Raw genomic sequence first — 23922 nt, 5'->3', positions numbered from 1 at the left:
GCTGATAACAGAATGAGGACATTAACATATAAGCTAGGCCTACACCAAAAAATAAGAGGACAGTCCTATTGTAAAGGTCTGTTTAGGCCTACATGGGGAACTCCTGATCCACCCTGTGTCTTCTACAGAGCTGATGAAAGAGATGCGCCCTGAAGTGCCCTAATACTCTTACCAACTTGGCTTGAACTTTGCACGTTAGATTTTCGCGTCACTGGGGTCAGACCAGCCAGCAACATACAAACTTTAAAACTCCCTCATAGATTCCAGAAGTGTAACACTGACAGGGTTGGAGGACGACCAGGTTGACGAGGCACCAGTCGACAGGTAAACAAGGCAACAGAACTTCCAGCATGGTGGGAAGGAGACGCGGCTCCAGAGCCACCAGGGGGTCACAGCAGCCCCAACAGCAACGCACGGGGGGACCCCGCAAGGTGAGTCCGTCAGACTACCGAGAGGTGGCATATCAAAAAGTTGAAAATACAAATGTAGCCTATAATGTACTTGTATAACATAGGCAGCTACAAATTATTCCTCAATAAATGTTCTGATATTTTCACTGTAAATGTTAAAGCATTATGGGAATGGTATAGCTCTTTGAATGGTAAATTGATCTCTACCGTCAATGAAAGCATTCTTAATCATTAACATGGATTTTTTAAAACCCTTTGTTAGTCTTTTCTCAAATCTTGGGCAGATTTCAAACAGTTCAGGGTTCAAAGTGTACTGACAACTCTACAGATAATTCCTAGTAACCATATACACTCCCACCCACTAGCTCTCACATGCAGAGGAAAACACGCATGAAGCCAGAAATCCATATATATTCAAATGCTTATTAATGCCCTGATGATTTACATAACTGTGAATATACACGCCTTTACTTATGTACAGACATCCCTTTCCATGAGGTCAGTTACAGACGTAGGATCTTAATTTGAGACAGTTTGCTACAACAGGAAAATAACCCTGCAGCAACAGGAAATGTGAATTATTATGTGGATTATAATTAATGGAATATTTTTTGTAGAGGTTGATCCATTTTTTGTTAGGGCAAAGTCGGACATTTTAAAGTGGAAATTACAAAATTTAGAAGCCTTTTTAACCTCGAATACACTACCAGTTTGCATTTCCTGCTGTGCCGGAAGATTCTCAGCAACAAAAGAGTGATCAAATTAAGATCCTACATCTGTAACGTTTTCTGTTCCATCTCAGAGTCTGAGAGAGCCAGCATTATTTGCCAAGGAAGCAGGATATGAGTCGGAGGTCCCTCATGAAAAGCTGACCATCGCCCAAGCCAAGAGAGGTACACCAGGTCAGTCATCTACTCTATGGTCTCACCAGGTCAGACCAATCACAGGTGAGTCAGACTAATCAGAGGTCAGTGTGACTACCAGTTTGATCACTCCTGCTGGGATTAGTGAGGAATGACAAGGGAAAGAGGAGACCTACTCAGTTGCACAACTGAACGTTTTCAAATGAAATGTGTCTTCCACATTTAACCCAACCCCTCTGAATCAGAGAGGTTAGGGGGGCTGCCTTAATCGATGTCATTGGCACCCAGTTGTTGTTGGGGGTTAACTGCCTCAAGGGCAGAACGGCAGATTTTTACACCTTGCCGGCTCAGGGATTCAAACCAGCAACCTTTTGGTTACTGGCCCAATGCTCTTAACCGCTAGGATACCTGGGAAAAAGGATAAGAAGAGGTAAGAGGCAGTCACAGAGGGAGGGATGGAGACTGGGAGAACGTGGAGAGCAACAGATCAAATTAGCGTTTTTCTTTTGTTATAGCAATCCGGCCAGTCCGAGTCTATGCTGATGGGATCTTTGACCTCTTCCACTCTGGACATGCTCGCGCTCTGATGCAAGCCAAGAACCTGTTCCCCAACACACATCTCATAGTGGGAGGTAAATAATGCCTTTTGAATTTTAAAGTGCCTTTAAAATAGATCACAGATAGTGATTGGATCATATTGATCAGATCACGAAACTCACATTTTAGCGGCACAAGGTGTAAATTAGGTTTTTGTGTGTCTGTCCTTCCAGTCTGCAGTGATGAACTCACACACCGGTATAAGGGCTACACGGTGATGACAGAGTCCGAGCGCTACGAAGCCCTGATACACTGTCGCTATGTGGATGAGGTGGTACGGGATGCTCCCTGGACCCTCAGCCCTGACTTCCTGAAGAAACATAAGGTCAGCACTTCTGGACAAGGGTCACATATACTGTACATCAGTGTTTCTCAACCAGGGGTATTAGGCCCTATCCACAGGGGGTACTAGGCCCTATCCACAGGGGTACTAGGCCCTATCCACAGGGGGTACTAGGACCTATCCATAGGGGTACTAGGACCTATCCATAGGGGTACTAGGACCTATCCACAGGGGGTACTAGGACCTATCCATAGGGGTACTAGGACATATCCACAGGGGTACTAGGACGTATCCACAGGTGGTACTAGGACCTATCCACAGGGGGTACTAGGACCTATCCATAGGGGTACTAGGACATATCCACAGGGGGTACTAGGCCCTATCCACAGGGGTACTAGGCCCTATCCACAGGGGGTACTAGGCCCTATCCACAGGGGGTACTAGGCCTATCCACAGGGGTACATGAGAAGACTCATGAGACCATAAGCTTACTGGTAAAATGGAAATGAGGGGGTACTTCAAGGGTTCTCTGGGCAGAGCAAAATGTCCTTGGTGGTACAGTAACTGAAAAGGGTTGGAGACCATTGCTGTACATTACTCAATATTACTAACAATCAGCACTAAAATCTGATATAGAGCATGTCCCTTTTTTAAAAAATAAAATCACCTTAATGCTATCCTGTGATTTCCCCAGATTGACTTTGTAGCGCATGATGATATCCCATACACCTCTGCTGGATCAGAGGATGTCTACAAACACATCAAGGAAGCAGGTAACTAACTGATCTGCTCTGAAACAGACATTAACCTGTAGCCAATCGAGATTATGTCTGTGTGTGTTTGCTGAGTTACAGCCTACTATTTGTCACTACCTGTGTTGTCTTGACTGTGTTTGAGCACTGTTCTCTCTGTTGGGGTTCAGGGATGTTTGTGGCCACACAGAGGACAGACGGCATCTCTACATCTGACCTCATCACCAGGATAGTGAGAGACTACGACCTCTATGTCCGACGCAACCTGCAGAGAGGCTACACAGCCAGTGACCTCAACGTTAGCTTCATCAGGGTAAGAATGACATCATAATTACCTTAGAACAATGAATTAAGTTGGAATAAACATCTGTTACATTAGCTTGCATTTGAGGGAGATGAATGCTTGTTTCAGTATTGGTGGTTGTGGTTGATAAACACTAGACCATCTTTAGCTGATTCCCTACAGCCAACCGCATGTCTAACTTGTGCAGGAGAAGAAAATCCGTCTTCAAAACCAGGTGGATCGTATGAAGGAGACGGTGAAGACAGTAGAGGAGAAGTCCAAGCACTTTGTGCACTCGGTGGAGGAGAAGAGCCAAGACCTCATCCACAAGTGGGAGGAGAAGTCCCGGGAGTTCATTAGTAATTTCCTGGAGTCGTTTGGTCCAGGTGGAGCGTGGGTAAGTTTACCTTTAGCCCACAATAGATAGATACTATGTTAGGAAGCATGAAAGGTCAATAGGGGAAGATGGTTAGTAATGATCCCATTCCTCGAAGTAAGTGACTGGACAATATGAACAAGTAGTTTAGGAAAAAAAACACTCAGTTAACGAACAATAACCAAACATATCATGCTGTCTCTCTCTCTGTCTTTCCATCTCTTCCTCTCTCTCCCCCTCTCTCCCCCTCTCTCTCCCTCTCTCTCCCTCTCTGTGAGCAGCATGTGATCCAGGAGAAGAGTGGGCGCATGCTCCAGGCTCTGTCACCCTACGCATCGCCCGTCGCCTCGCCCCTTGGCTCCCCCAGCAGCAGCCCCACCAGGGGACGCTCCCCATCGCCTCCCTCCTCTCCCTCCTCTCAATCCCCTCGTTCCCCTCGTTCCTCCGCCACCTACCCCAAGGGTGCCTCTGCCCATCCCTCAACTTCGCTCAGCAGCATGAGTGAGGGGGATGATGACGAGAAGTAGAGACGGCACTGTCACGCAAACACTGAGTGTACAGGTAACTGCCGAAATAAAGGAAACACTTGAAGAAACACTTGACTGAATGAGAGATACAGGACAAGGGAAGCTTGGTCTTTACATCCTCAAAGACATGCTTCTGTCAGCTGTAACTATTTTCAATGTGTCAATAATCATGCGTTTTTCAAACATAGACAAAGATAGATTCAGATTTTTGACTTTGTGGATGTAACTGCCAAAATAAAGGAAACATTTGAGTAAATGAGGGATACAAAGTATATTGAAAGCAAGTGCTTCCACACAGGTGTGGTTCCTGAGTATATTAAACAATTAACATCCCATCATGCTTAAGGTCATGTATAAAAATTCCCAGTTGCCCATTATGTTGGCTAACATGGCTAGAAGAAAGGATTTCAGTGACTTTGAAAGAGGAGACTCAAAGTAGCATAGGGGGTTTACATGGTGTGTGGGTGTGTCTCAGTCATCTGATCTCAAACCAATTGAACACTTATTGGAGATTCTGGAGCGGCGCCTGAGACAGTTTTCCACCACCATCAACAAAACATCAAATTATGGAATTTCTCATGGAGGAATGGTGTCGCATCCCTCCAATAGAGTTCCAGACACTTGTAGAATCTATGCCAAGGTGCGTTGAAGCTGTTCTGGTGGCTCGTGGTGGCCCAACGCCAGAGTAAGAGACTATGTTGGTGTTTTCTTTATTTTGGTAGTTACCTGTACATGGTTACTTTGTGCACTGTGTGTGTAAAATGTCGCCCACAGTCTACCATATTTTTGTTATTTTATTGTGTAGGTCGTAAGGTTACTGAATGCACTGTGATAACTTCTTTAGTTGAAACTCCATTCTCACTTCTGATTCCTGAACCACACAAATACATACAACTAATACCACTATTTCACTGTCTAAACCAGGCTTTATTGTTTTACAAATACTTAATAGCAACATGCTTAAATGTGTGTTCAGTTGTCTATGATACAGTGCATTCAGAAAGTGTTCAAACCCCTTGACTTTTTCCACATTTGGTTACGTTACAGCCTTATTCTCAAATGGATTGAATCCATTTTTTTGTTGTTGACGTTTTTGCAAATGTATAAACAATTTCAAACTGAAATATCACATTTACATAAGTAGTCAGACCCTTTACTCAGTAATTTGTTGAAGCACCTTTGGCAGCGATCACAGTGAGTCTTCTTGGGTATGACGCTACAAGCTTGGCACACCTATATTTGGGGAGTTTCTCACATTCTTTCTGCAGATCCTCTCAAGCTGTCAGGTTGGATGGGAAGTGTTGCTGCACAGCTATTTTCAGGTCTCTCCAGAGATGTTCGATCGGGTTCAAGTTCGGGCTCTGGCTGGGCCACTCAAGGACATTCAGAGACTTGTCCTGAAGCCACTCCTACATTGTCTTGGCTGTGTGCTTGGGGTCATTGTCCTGTTGGAAGGTGAACCTTTGCCCCAGTCTAAGGTCATGAGCGCTCTGGAGCAGGTTTTCATCAACGATCTCTCTGTACTTTGCTCCGTTCATCTTTCCATCGATCCTGACTAGTCTCCTAGTCCCTGCTGCTGAAAAACATCCCCACAGCATGATGCTGCCACCACCATGCTTCACCGTACGAATGGTGCCAGGTTTCCTCCAGATGTGACGCTTGGCATTCAGGCGAAAGAGTTCAATCTTGGTTTCATCAGACCACAGAATCTTGTTTCTCATGGTCTGAGAGTCCTTTAGGTGCCTTTTGGCAAACTCCAAGCGGGCTGTCATGTGCCTTTTACTGAGGAGTGGCATCCGTCTGGCCACTCTACCATAAAGGTCTGATTGGTGGAGTGCTGCAGATATGGTTGTCCCTCTGGAAGTTTCTCCCATCTCCACAGAGGAACTCTGGAGCTCTGTCAGAGTGAACATCGGGTCCCTTCCGTGACCAAGGCCCTTCTCCCCCGATAGCTCAGTTTGGCCGGCGGCCAGCTCTAGGAAGAGTCTGGGTGTTTCCAATCTTCTTCCATTTAAGAATGATGGAGGCCACTGTGTTCCCTGGGACCTTCAGTGCTGCAGAAATGTTTTGTACCCTTCCCCAGATCTGTGCCTCGACACAATCCTGTCTCGGAGCTCTACGGACAATTCCTTTGACCTCATGGCTTGGTTTTTGCTCTGACATGCACTGTCAACTGTGGGACCTTATATAGGCAGGTGTGTGCCTTTCCAAATCAGGTCCAATCAATTGCATTTACCACAGGTGGACTCTAATCAAGTTGCTGAAACATCTCAAGGATGATCAATGAAAACAGGATGCACTTGAGCTCAATTTGGAGTCTGATAGCAAAGGGTCTGAATACTTATGTAAATAAGGTATTTCTGTTTTTATATTTTATGAATTTGCAAACATTTCTAAAAACCTGTTTTCGCTTTGTCATTATGGAGTATTGTGTGTAGATTGATGAGGAAAAAAATGGATTTAGTCAATTTTAGAATAAAGTTGTGGAATAATTAAAGGTGTATGAATACTTTCCGAATGCACTGTATACAGTAAAAAAAACTATTTTATGACATAAATAGTTTCTATTAAATATTAAATACAAAACAATCCTTTCTGAGAGTATTTGACCTACTCAAATTTCCCAAATCAATTTCATTTGAGGCCTTTGCTTTAAAAACATTTGTACCAATCTAAAGTAGGATATGTCTCAAGGTATTCTGATACTGCCCTATGCATTTCTTAAGCATCCAAAGTGATTATAATCTCTTATAAACTTACAGTACCATATTGCAATATCAAGCATTCAAATACTGACCTACTAGCATCCTGAGTAACACTTAGTCACACACACATACATACTAACTGGATCATCCCTTTATCTACTGAAATCCATTGCATACTGCCATAACATGACAAACCAATCTTCTAGTTTTACACAGTATATTGTCACTGTAGGACAGGTTGCTCCAGTCGTCTGGCTCAGGGCCGGTCTGGTAGTGTCTCCACGCTGACTTGTTGAAGACCGGGAGATGCACAAAGGACTCGCTGGACAGAGCCTGGAGGTCAGAGACAAACACATGGGATGCTGGAGCATGTTGACTCCAATGCTTACCACAGTTGTGTCAAGTTGGCTGGATGTCCTTTGGGTGGTGGACCATTTCTGATACACAAGGCAAACTGTTGAGCACGAGAAACCCAGCAACGTTGCTGTTCTTGACACACTCAAGCCGGTGCGCCTGGCATCTACTACCATACACTGTTCAAAGGCACTTAAATCTTTTGTCTTGTCCATTCAACTTCTGAATGGCACACATACATAATCCATGTCTCAATTGCCTCAAAGCTTAAGAATCCTTCTTAAAGCTGTTTCCTCCCCTTCATCTACACTGATTGAAGTGGATTTAACAAGTGACATCAATATGGAATCATAGCTTTTACCTGGAGTCATCTGGTCAGTCTATGTCATGGAAAGAGTAGGTGTTGCTAATATTTTGTACACTCAGTGTAAATACAACATGATACAGGCAATAAGGAAGGACTTCACACATACACTACAGTACAAATTACGATCAGTTAATTGATAGGCTACAGAAACTTTCTGTTGGTACAACATAAATACCACTCACCTTGAAGAGATCAACCAGCATATGGAACAGGTGAGATAGCATATAAACCACCCGGATAGCCTTGGAAGGGTCCTTGGCTGAGAAAAGAGGGACATGTATGATTATGGGAAATATAGCCAATCAATATTTATCAATCATCCTCTACTCCTATATCATTACAGTAGTCATGTTTCATGCAATATCACATGGAATAGATATTCATTGGATCTGCTGCATCTCCTGCTGACATTTGCAGTTTCAGACAGAAGCCAATGGGAAACTCTAAGATGAGTTGAAAAGAATAGGGAGGCCTGGTCGACCTGATGAAGATCCAGTTCAGATCGAAGCTGTGTCTATAAAGCAGTTAATTGGGAGCATAAAGTGTTCGGGCCTTCCTGTTCTTTTCAGGTATTCTTTATTAGCCCAGCACCTATGTTTTTAAGGATGTGCGTACGAACACAATCTTTTCTAGAAACTCTAAGATGAGGCTAACTTTCCATTCCAGATGACTTTTCCATTCCAGCTAATAAACCTGCCACATCCTAACCAAGAGCATAGCTTATACTCAGACATTTACAAAATAGGCACCAGTGCCTTCTATCTTACCAATATTGCATCATAAATGCATACATATCTATAATTAGTTTATAATGCATATTGCTCAGTGTTATTAATTACATTGAAGCATACAATTATACTCTTCTGTCTTCAGCTCAGGGGCAACCCTGCTCACAGAGTATCTTAGCTGTCTCATAGGCATCTGCAGAACATTGGGGAAATAGTCATGACATTTACATGTGACATTTTTGATCAGTCCCTACACCCATAGAAGGGCACTGCGTTCATCCACCTCTGGCCTGCTCGCCTCCCTACCTCTGCGGAAGCACAGTTCTCGCTCAGCCCAGTCAAAACTGTTCGCTGCTCTGGCACCCCAATGGTGGAACAAGCTCCCTCAAGATGCCAGGACAGCGGAGTCAATCACCACCTTCCGGAGACACCTGAAACCCCACCTCTTTAAGGAATACCTGGGACAGGATTAAGTAATCCTTCTAACCCCCCCCCCTAAAAATATATAAATGTACTATTGTAAAGTGGTTGTTCCACTGGATATCATAAGGTGAATGCACCAATTTGTAAGTCGCTCTGGATAAGAGCGTCTGCTAAATGACGTAAATGTAAAATGTAAATTTTAGCCATTTAGCAGATGCTCTTATCCAGAGCGACTAACAGAAGAAATTAACGTTAAGTGCCTTGCTCAAGGGCACGTCGACAGATGTCCACCTTGTCAGCTCGGGGATTCGAACAAACAACCTTTCGGTTACTGGCCCAATGCTCTTAACGGCTAGGTTATCTGCTGCCCTGAAGCAGCAGAACATTGGGTAGATAGTCAGGAATCAACAGAACATTGGGTAAATAGTCACGAAGCAGCAGAACATTGGGTAAATAGTCACGAATCAACAGAACATTGGGTAAATAGTCACGAAGCAGCAGAACATTGGGTAAATAGTCACGAATCAACAGAACATTGGGTAAATAGTCACGAAGCAGCAGAACATTGGGTAAATAGTCACGAATCAACAGAACATTGGGTAAATAGTCATGAAGCAGCAGAATATTGGGTAAATAGTCATGAAGCAGCACGACATTGGGTAAATAGTCAAGAAGCAGCAGAACATTGGGTAAATAGTCATGAAGCAGCAGAACATTGGGTAAATAGTCACGAATCAACAGAACATTGGGTAAATAGTCACAAATCAACAGAACATTGGGTACATAGTCATGAAGCAGCAGGACATTGGGTAAATAGTCATGAAGCAGCAGGACTGTCACGGGTGTCGTAGGGTGTAGGCCAAAAACACAGCGTGAAAATATATACTCATCTTCTTTTTATTTGTGAAGAAGGAAAAACACAAACAACGTATACAAAAAACAAACGAACTAGACAGTCTCGTCAGGCATACAGCAAAACAAGAAACAATCTCCCACCCCGAACCATATAAACCAAATACCCCCTCTACATGAACACATACACAAACACACCCTGAACCACAAAACAAATACCCCCTGTCACGTCCTGACCAAACTATAAGAACAAATAACCCCTTTACTGGTCAGGACGTGACAAGGACACTGGGTAAATAGTCATGAAGCAGCAGGACAGACACACAGAAGACTTACAGTGTGTGGCATTGTGTTCAACATTGACCAACCTGAGGGTGTACACAACATAGACCCTTCATTGAATACTAATTCAATAAGTTGTTTACCAGATGCAGCCTGACTCAAAGTTACCATTTGACAAGGATTAGGATGACTTTAATTTAATTCTGCTCACCTTTCACCACCTCAGGGATGTTGCAGGTAGGATCAATACTTCCAATGTGCTTGGGATGGGAGGTGGTTCTGTCATCACCAAAAATGAGTGCTGTAACACAAAATATCATCTTATCAAGATCTTCATCAACATCCACTATAAGTCATAACATCCACTATAAGTCATAACATCCACTATAAGTCATAACATCCACTGTAAGTCATGACATCCACTGTAAGTCATGACATCCACTATAAGTCATAACATCCACTGTAAGTCATGACATCCACTGTAAGTCATAACATCCACTGTAAGTCATGACATCCACTATAAGTCATAACATCCACTGTAAGTCATAACATCCACTGTAAGTCATGACATCCACTGTAAGTCATGACATCCACTGTAAGTCATGACATCCACTATAAGTCATAACATCCACTGTAAGTCATAACATCCACTATAAGTCAAACAAATGCACGATTTTAGACTGAACTTCTGACACGCATATATAAAAAGCCCACAGTACTGTACATGCTTATTGGCTGGTGATGTGTACTTACTGTGCTGGTTGATGAGCATGGGAAGGATATCCTGTCGGTGTTGAAGCGATCCAGAAAGTATTCAATTAATCAATAAAATGTATTTATAAAGCCCTTTTTACAGCAGCAGATGTCAGAGTGTTATACAGAAACCCAGCCTAAAACCCCAAACAGCAAGCAATGCAGATGTAGAAGCGTTGCTACTGATGAAAGGTCAAAGCCAAACTTCTGCTTGTACTCTATGAAACACTGAGCCATGGTGGGGACCACGTCATTGTGCCCGTTATGGATTTTGACCAGGATGTTTAGAAAGCTGTTACAGAGAAATATGGTGTGAGGACCCTCAGAAGTCTCTGTGCTGGTGAAGATGTGGTGGGTGCCTGGTGTCATTGTGTACATGTCAACTCACTCGCTGGACACCTTGTGCTCATAGTCCAGCAGCTCCCCAAAGCTCTTGATGTACCTGATATTTTGCTTATTTATACAACTGTGCTTCGTCTAATACCAGAACCGAATGTACATAGTGCAAGTAATCAATGCCGTTTGAGATTCTGCGCAGATTATTACAGCAATTGTGAAGATCTCCACAGACCTGCAATGACCTATGCATGCTATCTTGAACATGCACACTTTATAAGATTACACAAGAAGAAGTTGTCACGTTCTGACCAGTAATAGCATGTTCAAGATAGCATGTATTGTAGTTTGGTCAGGACGTGGCAGAGGGTATTTGTTTTATGTGGTTCGGGGTGGTGGTTTGTTTAGAAGAGTGCTTGATTTATTTAGTAGTTTTGGGTTATGTTTTATGTTTTTTGTATTTCTATGTTCTCTCTAGTTTAGTATTTCTATGTCTAGGTAATTGGGTGTTGGACTCTCAATTGGAGGCAGGTGTTTTTAGTTGCCTCTGATTGAGAGTCCTATATATAGGTATGTGTTTTGTTTGTGTTTTGTGGGAGATTGTTCTGTGTATAGCCTTGTGCCTTACCAGACTGTTATTCGTCGTTGTGTCTTTTTGTGTATGTGTTTATTTTGGTTTTTCCTTCTTTGTCCTATTAATAAAGAAGATGAGTGCGCATTTCCCCGCTGCGTCTTGGTCCGCTTTATCCGACGACAACCGTTACAGAAATGTATAGTTATAGTAACCTCAAAATGTGGCCATGGATGTGTTACTCATTTTAAGGTTGAATAAATACTGTTACATTAGTTTGTAAGATGGCCTTAACTTTAGGCTATTTACGGTATTGAAAAAGTGATATTGAATTGTGTTTGGTTGGAAACCCAACCAAATATCAACATTTAAAGGAGCTGCATCTGCTGCTTGGATAGTTCCATCTGAGCCACTGGATTAATCCCATTCTTTACCTTTTATTTTGGGTTGGAGATGTGAATCCAACATACAGTATAATTTATTAATTTGTCGACAAGTTAATAGGCTATATTGTATTTCAAAAGTGATATTGAGTTTAAATCTAGTTTATATAAATGTAATACCTACATGCTTCAAGCAGACCACAATCGTCCCTGTGTCCAAGAATGCCAAGGTAACATAGTGTAGCACTCACATCTGTAGCCATGAAATGCTTTGTTCAACAGCATCATCCCAGACACCCTGGACCCACTCCAATTCGCATACCAGCCCAACAGATCCACAGATGATGCAATCTCTATTGCATCTCCACACTGCCCTTTCCCACTTGGACAAAAGATACACATACATGAGAATGCTGTTCACTGACTACAGCTCAGCATTCAACACCATAGTGCCATCCAAGCTCATCACTAAGCTAAGGACCCTGGGACTGAACATCTCCCTCTACAATTGTATCCTGGACTTCCTGATGGGATGGCCTCATGTGGTAAGGGTAACAACACATCCGCCACGCTAATCCTCAACACGGGGGCCCCTCAGGGGTCCGTGCTTAGTCCCCTTCTGTACTCCTTGTTCACCCACAACTGTGTGGTAGCGCATGACTCCAACATAATCATTAAGTTTGCAGACAACACAAAGGTTGTAGGTCTGATCACCGGCAATGATGAGAGGGAGGTCAGAGACCTGGCAGTGTGGTGCCAGGACAACAACTTCTCCCTCAACATCAGCAAGACAAAGGAGCTGATCGTGCACTACGTAAAATGGAGGGCCGAGTATGCCCAATTCACATCAATGGGGATGTAGTGGAGTGGGTTGATAGCTTCATGTTCCTCTGTGTCTACATCACTAAGGATCTATCATGGTCCATACACACCAACACAGTTGTGAAGAGGGCATGACAATGCCTCTTCTCCCTCAGGAGGCTGAAAAGATTTTGGCATGTGCCCTCAGATCCTCTAAAAGTTCTACAGCTACACCATTGAGAGCATCTTGATTGGCTGCATCACCGCTTGGTAAGGCAACTTCCTGGCATCCGACCACAAGGCGTAACAGAGGGAGGGTAGTGCATACGGCACAGTACATTGACCCAAGATGTCATTCTGTTACCGTCATTCTGTCACCCGGTGTTGAACCACTTCATTTACTGTAGTTCGATAGCCAAAAGAGATTTTTTCAAACTCAGAGTGTCATGTCATAGCTGGGTCATGTCACCCATTCTTTCTGCAGACATCTTTGAATCTAAATTCAGAGTAGATATTTAACAGAGTTTTTGGAAAACGTGGTCACATAAAAAACTGAGGGAGATTATGAATGGCATTCTACCAAACTTTACATCGATACTGTTCCTCAAGTAAATGTGTTTTAGTGACATTTTCAGTGGCAATTGTTAAAAATATACTTTTTTTAAGTGAAAAAGTGGGTCTCAGCATCACTGATGTATCGTGGAACTGCCATAGAGTAAAAGCCACCCGTTTTATTTTCAACACAGTGGCAACCCTATAGCATATCTGTGTCCATGATTTTCAAACTCTTGCAGAACTTCTTTCTATACTCACCGAAGTCCAATTGCTTGATAGACCTTGACCAGGGAGAAAAATATGATATTATTTGAGGTTTCGATGTAACCCAAGAAAGGAATAGTAACTGAACTAAATATCTATCGCCCCGTAGCACTCACTTCTGTCTTCCTGAAGTGCTTTGAGAGGCTAGTTAAGGATCATATCATCTCTACCTTACCTGACACCCTGTTACATCTGCCCCTGCCACGCCCTCTACTTCTCATCCTGTCTCCCTAACCTGCCACTCCCCCAGTGCTCTCTCCTTCTCTCTGTGTGGGTGTATCTGATTGTGTGAGTGGAGACAGGTGTGCTGGAGTCAGAGCAGATCCCCACCAGCTGCAACATGTTCCATAATCAAGACCTCTACAAACACTCAGCCCTGCCACTTCCACGCTGCCAGATCGTAGCCTCTGCTCTGTCAGTCGGCATTTCAAGCCGTTTGTTCCTGCATAGATCTTGTTATCCTGTAGTGCCTGTTTCCCTAGCCTGACGCTGCTTTTGTCTGCTACAGTTCCGTCCGCTCTGACTCTGGTCATCAGTCCCTCGTCTCGTCAGTCCTGCTTCCCTGCCCTGGTCCCCCGCTGTGTGGCCACGCACACCTCCAACTCAATCATCACGTTTGCATACGACACAACAGTAGTAGGCCTGATTACCAACAATGACAAGACAGCCTACAGGGAGGAGGTGAGGCCCCTAGGAGAGTGGTGCAAGGAAAATAACCTCTCACTCAACGTCAACAAAATACAGGAGCTGATCGTGGACTTCAGGACACAGCAGAGGGAACATGGCCCTATCCACATCGACAGGAACGCAGTGGAGAAGGTGGAAAGCTTCAAGTTCCTTACCGTACACATCACTGATGATCTGAAATGGTCCACCCACACAGACAGTGTGATGAAAAAAGTATAACAGCTCCACTTCAACCTCAGGAGGCTGAATACATTTTGCTTATCTAAAACCCTCACAAACTTTTACAGATGCACAATTGAGAGCATTCTGTCAGGTTGTATCACCGCTTGGTACAGCAACTGCACCATTCCACAACCGCATGGCTCTCCAGAGGTTGGTGCGGTCTGCCCAACGCATTTTTGGGGTCAAACTACCTGCCCTTCAGGACACCTACAGCACCCGAGCACCTGTCCTTTGGTCTGATGAGTCCAAATTTGAGATTTTTGGTTCCAACCGCCATGTCTTTGTGAGACGCAGAGTAGATGAAAGGATGATCTCCGCATGTGTGGTTCCCACCGTGAAGCATGGAGGAGGAGTTGTGATGGTGTGGGGGTGCTTTGCTGGTGATGCTGTTACTGACTTATTTAGAATTCAAGGCACATTTAACCAGCATGACTCCCACAGCATTCTGCAGCGATACGCTATCCCATCTGGTTTGTGCTTAGTGGGACTATCATTTGTTTTTCAACAGGACAATGAGCCAAAACACACCTCCAGGCTGTGCAAGGGCTATTTGACCAAGGAGAGTGATCACCCAACCTCAACCCAATTGAGATGGTTCGGGAGGATTTGGACCGCACAGTGAAGGAAAAGCAGCCAATACAAGTGCTCAGCATATGTGAAGCTGGTTGAGAGAATGCCAAGAGTGTGCAAAGCTGTCATCAAGGCAAAGGATGGTGTTACGTCCGTTGTTGGAATGAGACCAAGGTGCAGCGTGGTAGGCGTACATTTTCTTTTATTAATAATGACACCGGGAAAAACAACAAAATACAAAAACGAACGTAAAGCTATATGCAGTGCAGAACGCAACTACACACAAAGAAGATCCCACAATCACAGGTGGGAAAAAGTATGATCCCCAATCAGAGACAACGATAAACAGCTGCCTCTGATTGGGAACCATACTAGGCCAACAAAGAAATAGAAACATAGATATGCCCACCCAAGTCACACCCTGACCTAACAAAATAGAGAATAAAAAAGGCTCTGTCAGGGCGTGTGTAACGACTGTCGTAGAGAGGGGACTAAGATGCAGCGCGGCACGTGTTCATGATCTTTTATTAGAATCAAACAAACACTCGAACAAAATAACAAAGGGAAAACGAAAGCGTACAGTTCTGTCAGGTACAGAAAACTAAACAGAAAACAACTACCCACAAACACAGGTGGGAAAAGGCTGCCTAAGTATGATTCCTAATCAGAGACAACGATAGACAGCTGCCTCTGATTAGGAACCATACTCGGCCCAAAACAAAGAAATATAAAACATAGAATGCCCACCCCACACCCTGACCTAACAAAATAGAGAAATAAACCGTCTCTCTCAGGTCAGGGCATGACAGCGTGACACATGGCTACTTTGAAGAATCTAAAATATATTTTGATTTGTTTAACACTTTTTTGGTTACCAAATGATTCCATATGTATTATTTCATAGTTTTGATGTCTTCGCTATTATTCTACAATGTAGAAAATAGTAAAAACTACCGTAAATTCCGGACTATAAGCCACAACTTTTTTCCCATGCTTTGAACCTCGCGGCTTAAACAATGACGCGGCTAATATATGGATTTTTCCCGCTTTCAATTTTTTTTTCTACAAAAAAACACATTCTGTGACGTGCTCAGTTTTTTGCCGGCATGAAGCTTTCATTAGACCAATGAAATTGCCGAACGGGTTAAGGTCAAACAACTTTTTTGTTTACTGTTTAGATTAAATCGAGCGCTCTCAAACTTCCCATCATTCTGATTACGGTAGTCATTTTGTCACCCTCATCATGGCAAAGACACGGAGAAATGCATATGATGCAGCTTTCAAGTTGAAGGCGATTGATCTGGCTGTTGGAAAAGGAAATAGAGCTGCTGCACGGGAGCTTGGTCTTAATGAGTCGATGATAAGACGTTGGAAACAGCAGCGTGAGGAATTGACTCAGTGCAAAAAGACAACTAAAGCTTACTGCTAATTTGAAATTTTTTGTTACAAGCCGTGTTTTGTTAAAGCCTATTTATTTTTGTTACAAGCCGTGTTTCGTTAAAGCCTATTTATTTTTGTTACAAGCTGTGTTTCGTTAAAGCCTGTGTAAAGTTAATTTGTTTCAATGTACCGGTAGGCACCTGCGGCTTATAGACATGTGCAGCTTATTTATGTTCAAAATAATATTTTTTTTTTAATTCAGTGTGTGCGGCTTATATTCAGATGCGCTTAATAGGCCGGAAATTACGGTACAGAAAAATCCTTGAATAAGTAAATGTGTCCAAACTTTTGACTGAGACTGTAGTTGTAATTCACTATATTTATTGATATGAATACAAAATACATATTTCATACCCCCATTAACCCGCTTTTGTTTATAAACTCCATCTCTTTCCAACACCCTCACACACCAAACTCCACATAGCCGTGTTGAGAGCTGAGGCAACTTGAGGAAATATGAATGGGACAGACATGTTGTTTGAGGTATATGTTCTAATATTATATTCAGCATAATGCAGGTAAACTTTTAATATACAGTAAGTTTCATCTCATACAAGACTAACCAACAACTAGAACAGCAGAATATACAGTATCACACCATCAAAACAAAATTAATATACAAGTAAAACAATAGTGTAAATGTTTGGTAGAGAGTCCCTCTCTCTCTCTCCCTCTCTTTAACGCACACACGCACACTCATGCAAACACACACACCACTCTCCCTCTCACTTCACCCCAATCTCTCAGACAGTGTGCTCGCCCTGTGGGGCCTGCAGGCTGATCTTGCTGTTCTGGTCGTTGTCGGTCTCGTGGGGGTCGGTGGGAAGAGAGTCATAGGTGCGGCGGTACAACGCCCGGGTCACCAGGGTAACGATGAACATCTCCACGATCATTAGCTGCTGACTCAACACTGCAGACAGACACATAGACACACACACAGACAGACCAGACACACACACAGACAGACCACACACACAGACAGACCAGACAGACAGACACATAGACAGACCAGACAGGCCAGACAGACCAGACAGACACATAGACACACACACAGACAGACCAGACAGAAAGACAGACCAGACAGACAGACCAAACAGACAGACACATAGGCACAGACAGACAGACAGACAGACAGACAGACAGACAGACAGACAGACAGACAGACAGACAGACAGACAGACAGACAGACAGACAGACAGACAGACAGACAGACCAGACCAGACCAGACCAGACCAGAAAGACAGACCAGACAGACCAGAAAGACAGACCAGACAGACCAGACAGACCAGACAGACCAGACAGACAGACAGACAGACAGACAGATAGACAGACAGACAGACAGACAGACAGACAGACAGGGTTGGTGGACATGGACTTCATATTGATCAAGTAATGGCTCTCGTTTGGCTGGTTTGGAGCTATTCTGTCACTTACTGGTGCCACGGGCACTAGAGGAGAAGGGCGGAGAGCAGGCGATGGTTCCATCCAAGGCCAGGATGTTAATGATGGCCGTCTGCAGCTGACTGAGCACCAGCACCAACTATGGACACATGACCAGCGACATCATGGAGATGCATAGAATATTGGGATGCAGAAATGGACACAGCCATACTGAATCAGACACTACACAACATTCCTAAAAACTCAAGGGTCAAGGACTAAGGAAATGACAGAAGCTGATGTAATTTCACCAATGGCATTGAGCAGGGAGCTCCTGGACTATCTGGTTTGTGCAGTAGGACATGGTCAGACTCACCTGGTACATGGCATATTTAGGTATGATCTTGATGCTGCGTAGTGTGTTGCATATGTTCATGAACATGATGGCGACAGGCCAGAGGGAGATGATGGTGAGAACACCTATAAATGGGTTGATCCAAATAGCCGTGCCTGTGATCTCCAGCTAAACATTGAGACATGGAGAAAGGTTAAAGAGGGTAGGCATTGAATAGTGGACATCAATGGAATGACACCAAGCTCAGTTCGAAGCTAAGATGTAAAGGGGATGTTTGTTGTTGCTGAGAAGATTTTCACAGAAAGGAGGACAGTTACTTACATCAGAAAGATCAAAGTTGCCGTTGGTCCACAATATTATGGACACAATTGAGAGGACTGTCTTTAAGATAGCATACTGAAGAGCCCCCAGCTTCAGCCAGAATAACATGCAACTGAATGAAAACAGACCAGAGTTATTAATATGTTCTAACTACTTGTGTTAAACATTACCAACACAAAGAATCTTCTGGCCCAAGTGTGACCTGAGTATGAATCATCATCCCACTGGTCACAGATGTCATCTAGTTTTGACTTACATTTGGATTACTTGTCAACTAAGATGAATTCTATGTGAAATCGACAAAAAAGGTCACCGTGTCATTAGATTTAAGCAAAAATTTGGGTGAAAAAAATACAAAATACCCTTACGTTGATGATTTTTTTCAAATTCAATCAGTTTTCCACATCATCACATTGATATTTTTGGGATGAAATGACATGGAAACAACGTTGATTCAACCAGTTTTTTCCCCAGTGTGTTGTTCATGTTACCGTGTGACCGGAACGCGTGGCAAGCAGGGACAGCAGCAACAGCAGGGTCCTACACTGATATTGAAGGTTTTCTGGGCATTGTTCTTCAGAAAGGCCTCACTACCCCCACTCTCCTCTATCATCAGAACCAAGATCTTATACACCACCACTGCAAAGTACCTATAGAGAAAAGGAGAGGGTTTACTTGTAAATTGTTAGATACATTGTACACACATAACAAGTGTGTGTCACCTGCCTTAAAAACCAGTTAGTCTGCCCACTCAACTTTTTGTTTGTGTCCCCAAAAAGTTTGTTTGTGCTTGTTTGTGTCATTTCCTGTATTTTCCCCTTCCAGCTCTCTGATGTGGGATGATATCTGATCTGCTGCATACCACGATTTACATTTAAAGGACATTTAAAGGCAATGTTCCTGCATTTGCGGAGGCTGCATTTAGGGTAAATGCTAAATTACAATTGTGCTATACCACTCAATTTAAATCGTGCTATAGTACGGATCTTCTGCGATAGGGATTGAGCCCTTATGCCAACCAGATGCATATGAGTATTGTTTTGCCGAATGTCTAGCCTGCGTTTTCTGTACTTGATGCACATGCTTTGCTTTTCAACTAGCTAAAAATATTTTTCTTCCTAGACTCCCAGCTCTCTGGGGATGATCTCTAACACGGTGTAATGATTAAGCGAATGGTTAAACTGTGGTCACATAGTTGAGTGCATTCATAAAAAGCCTCCTCCCGTTTATGTCAGTACTCCTTGCTATGACTTCCTGTCAGCTCATTACTACAGGTGAAAGAGCACTGCATCTACTTAGTGCAGTATAGTCAAATTGTTTATGAGTTCATAGAAGGGTATGTGAGAGAGAGAGAGAGAGAGAGAGAGAGAGAGAGAGAGAGAGAGAGAGAGAGAGAGAGAGAGGAGAGAGAGAGAGTAGTAAGTAGTGTGTGGGTAAGAGGAAACTTACGAATTAGAGGTCATATCTGTAAACATGGTTGCCCTTGGTATCCACATCCCAAAACAAGCCATGGTGGCAATGACCTGAAACAGAACGTTACTTTTAGTCATAACATTCATCATCCACATGGTTCTCATTCATAGAAAGTGATGAATAAAATACTGTATGACCATAGAATGACAGACATTCTCATTTACAGTTTAGCTAAAAGTTAAAGGCCCAGTGCAGTCAGAAATGTGATTATCCTGTGTTTTATATATATTTCCACACTGACGTTGGAATAATACTGTGAAATTGTGAAAATTATGATAATGCCCTTTTCGTGTAAGAGCTGTTTGAAAAGAACGCCTGAAATTTCAGCCTGTTTTGGTGGGATGGAGTTTTGACCTGCGTCAAAATGTGTTAATATACCAACAAGAAAGACAGTTCCAAATCCCTCTGCCAATAACAGCTCATTTTCAGATTTCCCCTCACCACTCCCAGACAGTCCCAGCAAAATAAATGTGTTTTGCTAAGAAGCTATTTTTGTTTATTTTTGACCATTTTAATAGAAAACAATCGCGGTAAGGTACTTAATTGTTACCCAGAAATGATTTGAAATTCAAATAAAAACGGCTGCATTGGACCTTAACACCCAAACAGATGTTTGTGATGTCATCTCTCCATGTAGGCAATCTAGCTATGTATAACCACAGTGATAAACTGCTGTCTCAGTCGCTCGTCAAATCAAATCAAATTGTATTTGTCACATGCGCCAAATACAACAGGTGTAGACCTCACAGTGAAAATGCTTACTTACAAGCCCTTAACCAACAATGCAGTTCAAGAAATAGAGTAAATAAAATATTTACTAAATAAACTAAAGTAAAAAATACAATAAAAAGTAACACAATAAAAGAACAATAACGAGACAATATACTCATCCAGTCCAGACAGTGTAGCTATAACCACAGAGATACACTGGCAGTACTTATTGCATTCAATTGCATCTGGTGAAGGCTAGCGGAGACGGAGCTGACTTCTTACCGGTGCAGCACCATTGACCCACATAATAGTTGTCTTCTTAGGAGACGGGACTTTTCTATAGATAAACACACACTCCTCCAGGTATAGCAGCAGGGACAGCATAGACATGAGGGTCAGCATGGAGTACAGAGCCACACCGAAGACATCCAGCTCTAGTTAAGGGAGAGAGAAAGGGGATCAGAAGGGAGAGAGAGAGAGAGGTTGTATAGGTCAGTAGAAGCCCCTGGCAACAACAACCTCTCTTGAGGATAGATCAATACCCTGACAACATCCCCATGGACACAACAGCATTTGTGAAACAGCCTCCAACCCATTTTATTCAGCCTCTTTTGAGGTTGAGTGCTGATGAGATCCCAACAATACTTCACTCGGCCCAGTGAAAATCCAGCTGTCTAAATGTATCCTTGATTAGTTTCATATGGACTGAGATCGAGGCTATCTACAGAAACAATAAACCACCCTTGAAGAGATGTTGACTGAATACAAAGGATGAAAGGCCATGCAAGTTATTTGTCATTCATATCAAATGAGCCATCATATTTCTCAGAACAGAAAAATGACTTTGGAGAAACCAAACATGCATATCTGTGGCCTACACATGGAGATGTAATGATGGGCAGAGTGAAATGCTGTCCCTCTAATCAGCCTGGATCAGACTGGAGCATTCCATTTGGAGGACAAATTCATTCAGAATCTGTTTTATTGGGCTTGTCTGTGTATCAGAGATTGATTGGTGAACAATAACGTTCGGTTGCCTCTATAGAAACTATTTGACTCTGATGTGTGCCACAGAAAGTATTTGACTCTAGCCACAAAATTAAGGAAATTAGATTTTCGGCACAACACCGGAGACCTGAATACTTCCAGAGCTAACACCTGAGCTTTAGCTCAACGGGCTAATAAAGTCTTGTTGTGTGCCAGAGACCCAATCAGTCACATTTCTGCCACGCCAATGGCCACGGTGTAGTTATCACACACATTGGAGAAAATAATGATATAAACTAACTGTCACTTTTAATATAGCCCTACTATATTATCATTCTTCTGTAACTTCTGTATCTCCTGTTTTGCCATGGGATGCTTGACATGTCAGGTACAACTGAATGAAATAAGACCAAGACAGAATTATTATTAATTATTATGATTTCTATTATTTATTTCACATATTAATGAGTATGTTAAGTCAATGAAGTCAGACAAGCAAAAGAAACAGTCTGCGTCCCAAAAAGTGTTTTGTACAATTCGTAGTGAAATTCACTTTCACAATTACAACTTTATAATGAAACACTATCTACAGACTGATTGATAAGGTAATCTGGGTAACTCACGCTTTATGACATCGATAGCCAGCGGAGGTTCTTCTAAACAGGTCGGATGGATGGTGCTGTTGAGAGCTTCTTCCATGTCCAGTCAGTTGAAGTCGGTAATGTAAGGACTCGCTCTTGCCCACTGACTGCAGTTATATGAAGTGCGAGGAAGCAGACAGCAATAGATATTGAACTTTCCCCCGCAATTAACTTCTGACTGATGATGAGTAAGTTGTTTGCTCAGTGAATACTGCCGATTTTCCTACTAGTCAATGAGACCACCTTCGCATAGAGAATGGCAGACAACTGTATTTCATTCAAATCTTAGAACTACTGTATTTATTGAGCAACCTTCCTTATCAAGGGGAGCCTAATGACCCACAGTCGGTTCCTGTAACTCTCAGTGGAATTACTTGCCCATAGATTATATTTGATTCAGCACAAGTTTACGTTTCAGGAGAATGAACTTTGATTGGGGTGTATCGTTTCTTGCCAGCCAACATACAGGAATAAAAGGAGTTGGGAAAGCATGCTAGAGTTAAGATATTACCAAATTAATCCAAGTAGAAAATAAATACCCACAGTCAGTCCAATTTCTAGTTTTGATTTCCATTTGCCAACCCGAATTCAACGTGAAATCAACAAAACATTTCACCATGTAATTGGATTTAGGTTAATAGTTGGGTGAAAAAAGACCTTGATGACTTTTTTCAAATCCAATCAGCTTTCCACGTTGATTCAATGTCGTCACATATATGTTTTTTGTTGAAATCACGTGGAAACTATGTTGATTCAACCAGTTTTTGCCCAGTGGGTATTGTATTGTTCAGCCATCAATCTTAAAAGTTGTGGGTTTACATACAAAGTATCACCTCTCTCTCTCTCTCTCGTTAATTATTTGGTGCCATTTAATTTCAGCGTTCTGCCAATCGAATTACTGTCTCTCCGTTAATGTCACTATTTCATTGCCTTCACTGTGTTTTTCGTTACTGACCCCATCTGTTGTGTATCTGTGTAACTTTTATTAATGAAAACATTCACCAGTGGTGTAATGACATGCACTGAGACCAGCAAGAGTGTTGAGGATAACTATAACCTTTTTTCAAATTCCACCCATTTCAAATCAATAAACAATCCCTTTATAGCTAAATCGATTTTGTTTGATCCCTAAAACTCTGTCCCCATATACAGAAGCTAGAATAAAGACTTTCCGGCAGTGGGCTGTAGCTAATGGCTAAATATAGATGGTCTCGTCATCACTCAACTGCATAATTGCATTTGAGCTAAGAAAAACATGATTTTAGTATGTAGGATGAGACAATTAGGTCTAATCAGTTTACCTGGTTACAAATTAAGTGAAGGGAGAAGGTGAAAGATGATCCAAAAACAGACTTGGATGGATGGATTACAGTCAAACGGAGAGGTTTAGTAAGAGATGGAGAGAAAAGGAGAGAAAGATAAAAGGAATGGAGAGGAAGAGAAAAGGAAGAGCGAGAGACAGAAAGACAGGTAGCATAAAATACAATCTGAATAAAAAGAAGCCATGAATTTAAATATAAACTTGCTTTGCCTACAAAGACACCTGTAGATCGAGTCATGTGTGACTTCTCCATAGATGTGGGCTTCTCACACATTTTTCTCCATCCGCACACACTCAGTGAGTCAGGTGGATGGCAGAGAGTTCATTCCCCCACAGTAGACACTGTCAC

General features: G+C 42.6%; 2 protein-coding genes and 1 pseudogene across 2 annotated transcripts; 1 reads left to right on the top strand and 2 right to left on the bottom strand.

Annotated features, from left to right (window-relative positions):
• Nucleotides 1–229: 229 nt before the first annotated feature.
• Nucleotides 230–4618, top strand: pcyt1bb (phosphate cytidylyltransferase 1B, choline b). The gene is made up of 8 exons (XM_029769899.1): nt 230–431; nt 1213–1312; nt 1789–1905; nt 2044–2195; nt 2848–2926; nt 3076–3218; nt 3397–3585; nt 3846–4618. The coding sequence occupies exons 1-8, from the start codon at nt 351–353 to the stop codon at nt 4089–4091; spliced, it is 1107 nt and encodes a 368-aa protein (XP_029625759.1). The 5' UTR covers nt 230–350; the 3' UTR covers nt 4092–4618.
• A 3024-nt stretch (nt 4619–7642) lies between these two features.
• Nucleotides 7643–13016, bottom strand: LOC115202634 (pyruvate dehydrogenase (acetyl-transferring) kinase isozyme 3, mitochondrial-like; annotated as a pseudogene).
• Nucleotides 13017–16688: 3672 nt separating this feature from the next.
• On the bottom strand, nt 16689–22385 carry LOC115204376 (organic solute transporter subunit alpha). Its single transcript, XM_029769898.1, has 8 exons — nt 22235–22385; nt 20907–21058; nt 19890–19963; nt 18932–19090; nt 18441–18552; nt 18141–18287; nt 17819–17924; nt 16689–17294 (listed from the first exon to the last, which is right to left on the bottom strand). The coding sequence occupies exons 1-8, from the start codon at nt 22308–22310 to the stop codon at nt 17128–17130; spliced, it is 993 nt and encodes a 330-aa protein (XP_029625758.1). The 5' UTR covers nt 22311–22385; the 3' UTR covers nt 16689–17127.
• Nucleotides 22386–23922: the final 1537 nt, after the last annotated feature.

Source organism: Salmo trutta, chromosome 12 (genome assembly GCF_901001165.1).
Source record: "Salmo trutta chromosome 12, fSalTru1.1, whole genome shotgun sequence".
NCBI lineage: Eukaryota > Metazoa > Chordata > Actinopteri > Salmoniformes > Salmonidae > Salmo > Salmo trutta.
The sequence above is the reverse complement of the archived record's forward strand: the minus strand, read 5'-3'. Positions and strand labels throughout refer to the sequence as shown.

What these genes read in the sequence shown, in the direction of transcription:
- pcyt1bb (XM_029769899.1), top strand. Translation starts at nt 351, where the DNA reads ATGGTGGGAAGGAGACGCGGCTCCAGAGCCACCAGGGGGTCACAGCAG. An exon ending in AGCCAAGAGAGGTACACCAG is followed by an intron (nt 1,313 to 1,788) that starts GTCAGTCATCTA and finishes CTTTTGTTATAG; the next exon opens with CAATCCGGCCAGTCCGAGTC. An exon ending in ACTTCCTGAAGAAACATAAG is followed by an intron (nt 2,196 to 2,847) that starts GTCAGCACTTCT and finishes TGATTTCCCCAG; the next exon opens with ATTGACTTTGTAGCGCATGA.
- LOC115204376 (XM_029769898.1), bottom strand. Translation starts at nt 22,310, where the DNA reads ATGGAAGAAGCTCTCAACAGCACCATCCATCCGACCTGTTTAGAAGAA. An exon ending in GGGTCAATGGTGCTGCACCG is followed by an intron (nt 19,964 to 20,906) that starts GTAAGAAGTCAG and finishes GTTCTGTTTCAG; the next exon opens with GTCATTGCCACCATGGCTTG. An exon ending in GCAACTTTGATCTTTCTGAT is followed by an intron (nt 18,288 to 18,440) that starts GTAAGTAACTGT and finishes CTCAATGTTTAG; the next exon opens with CTGGAGATCACAGGCACGGC.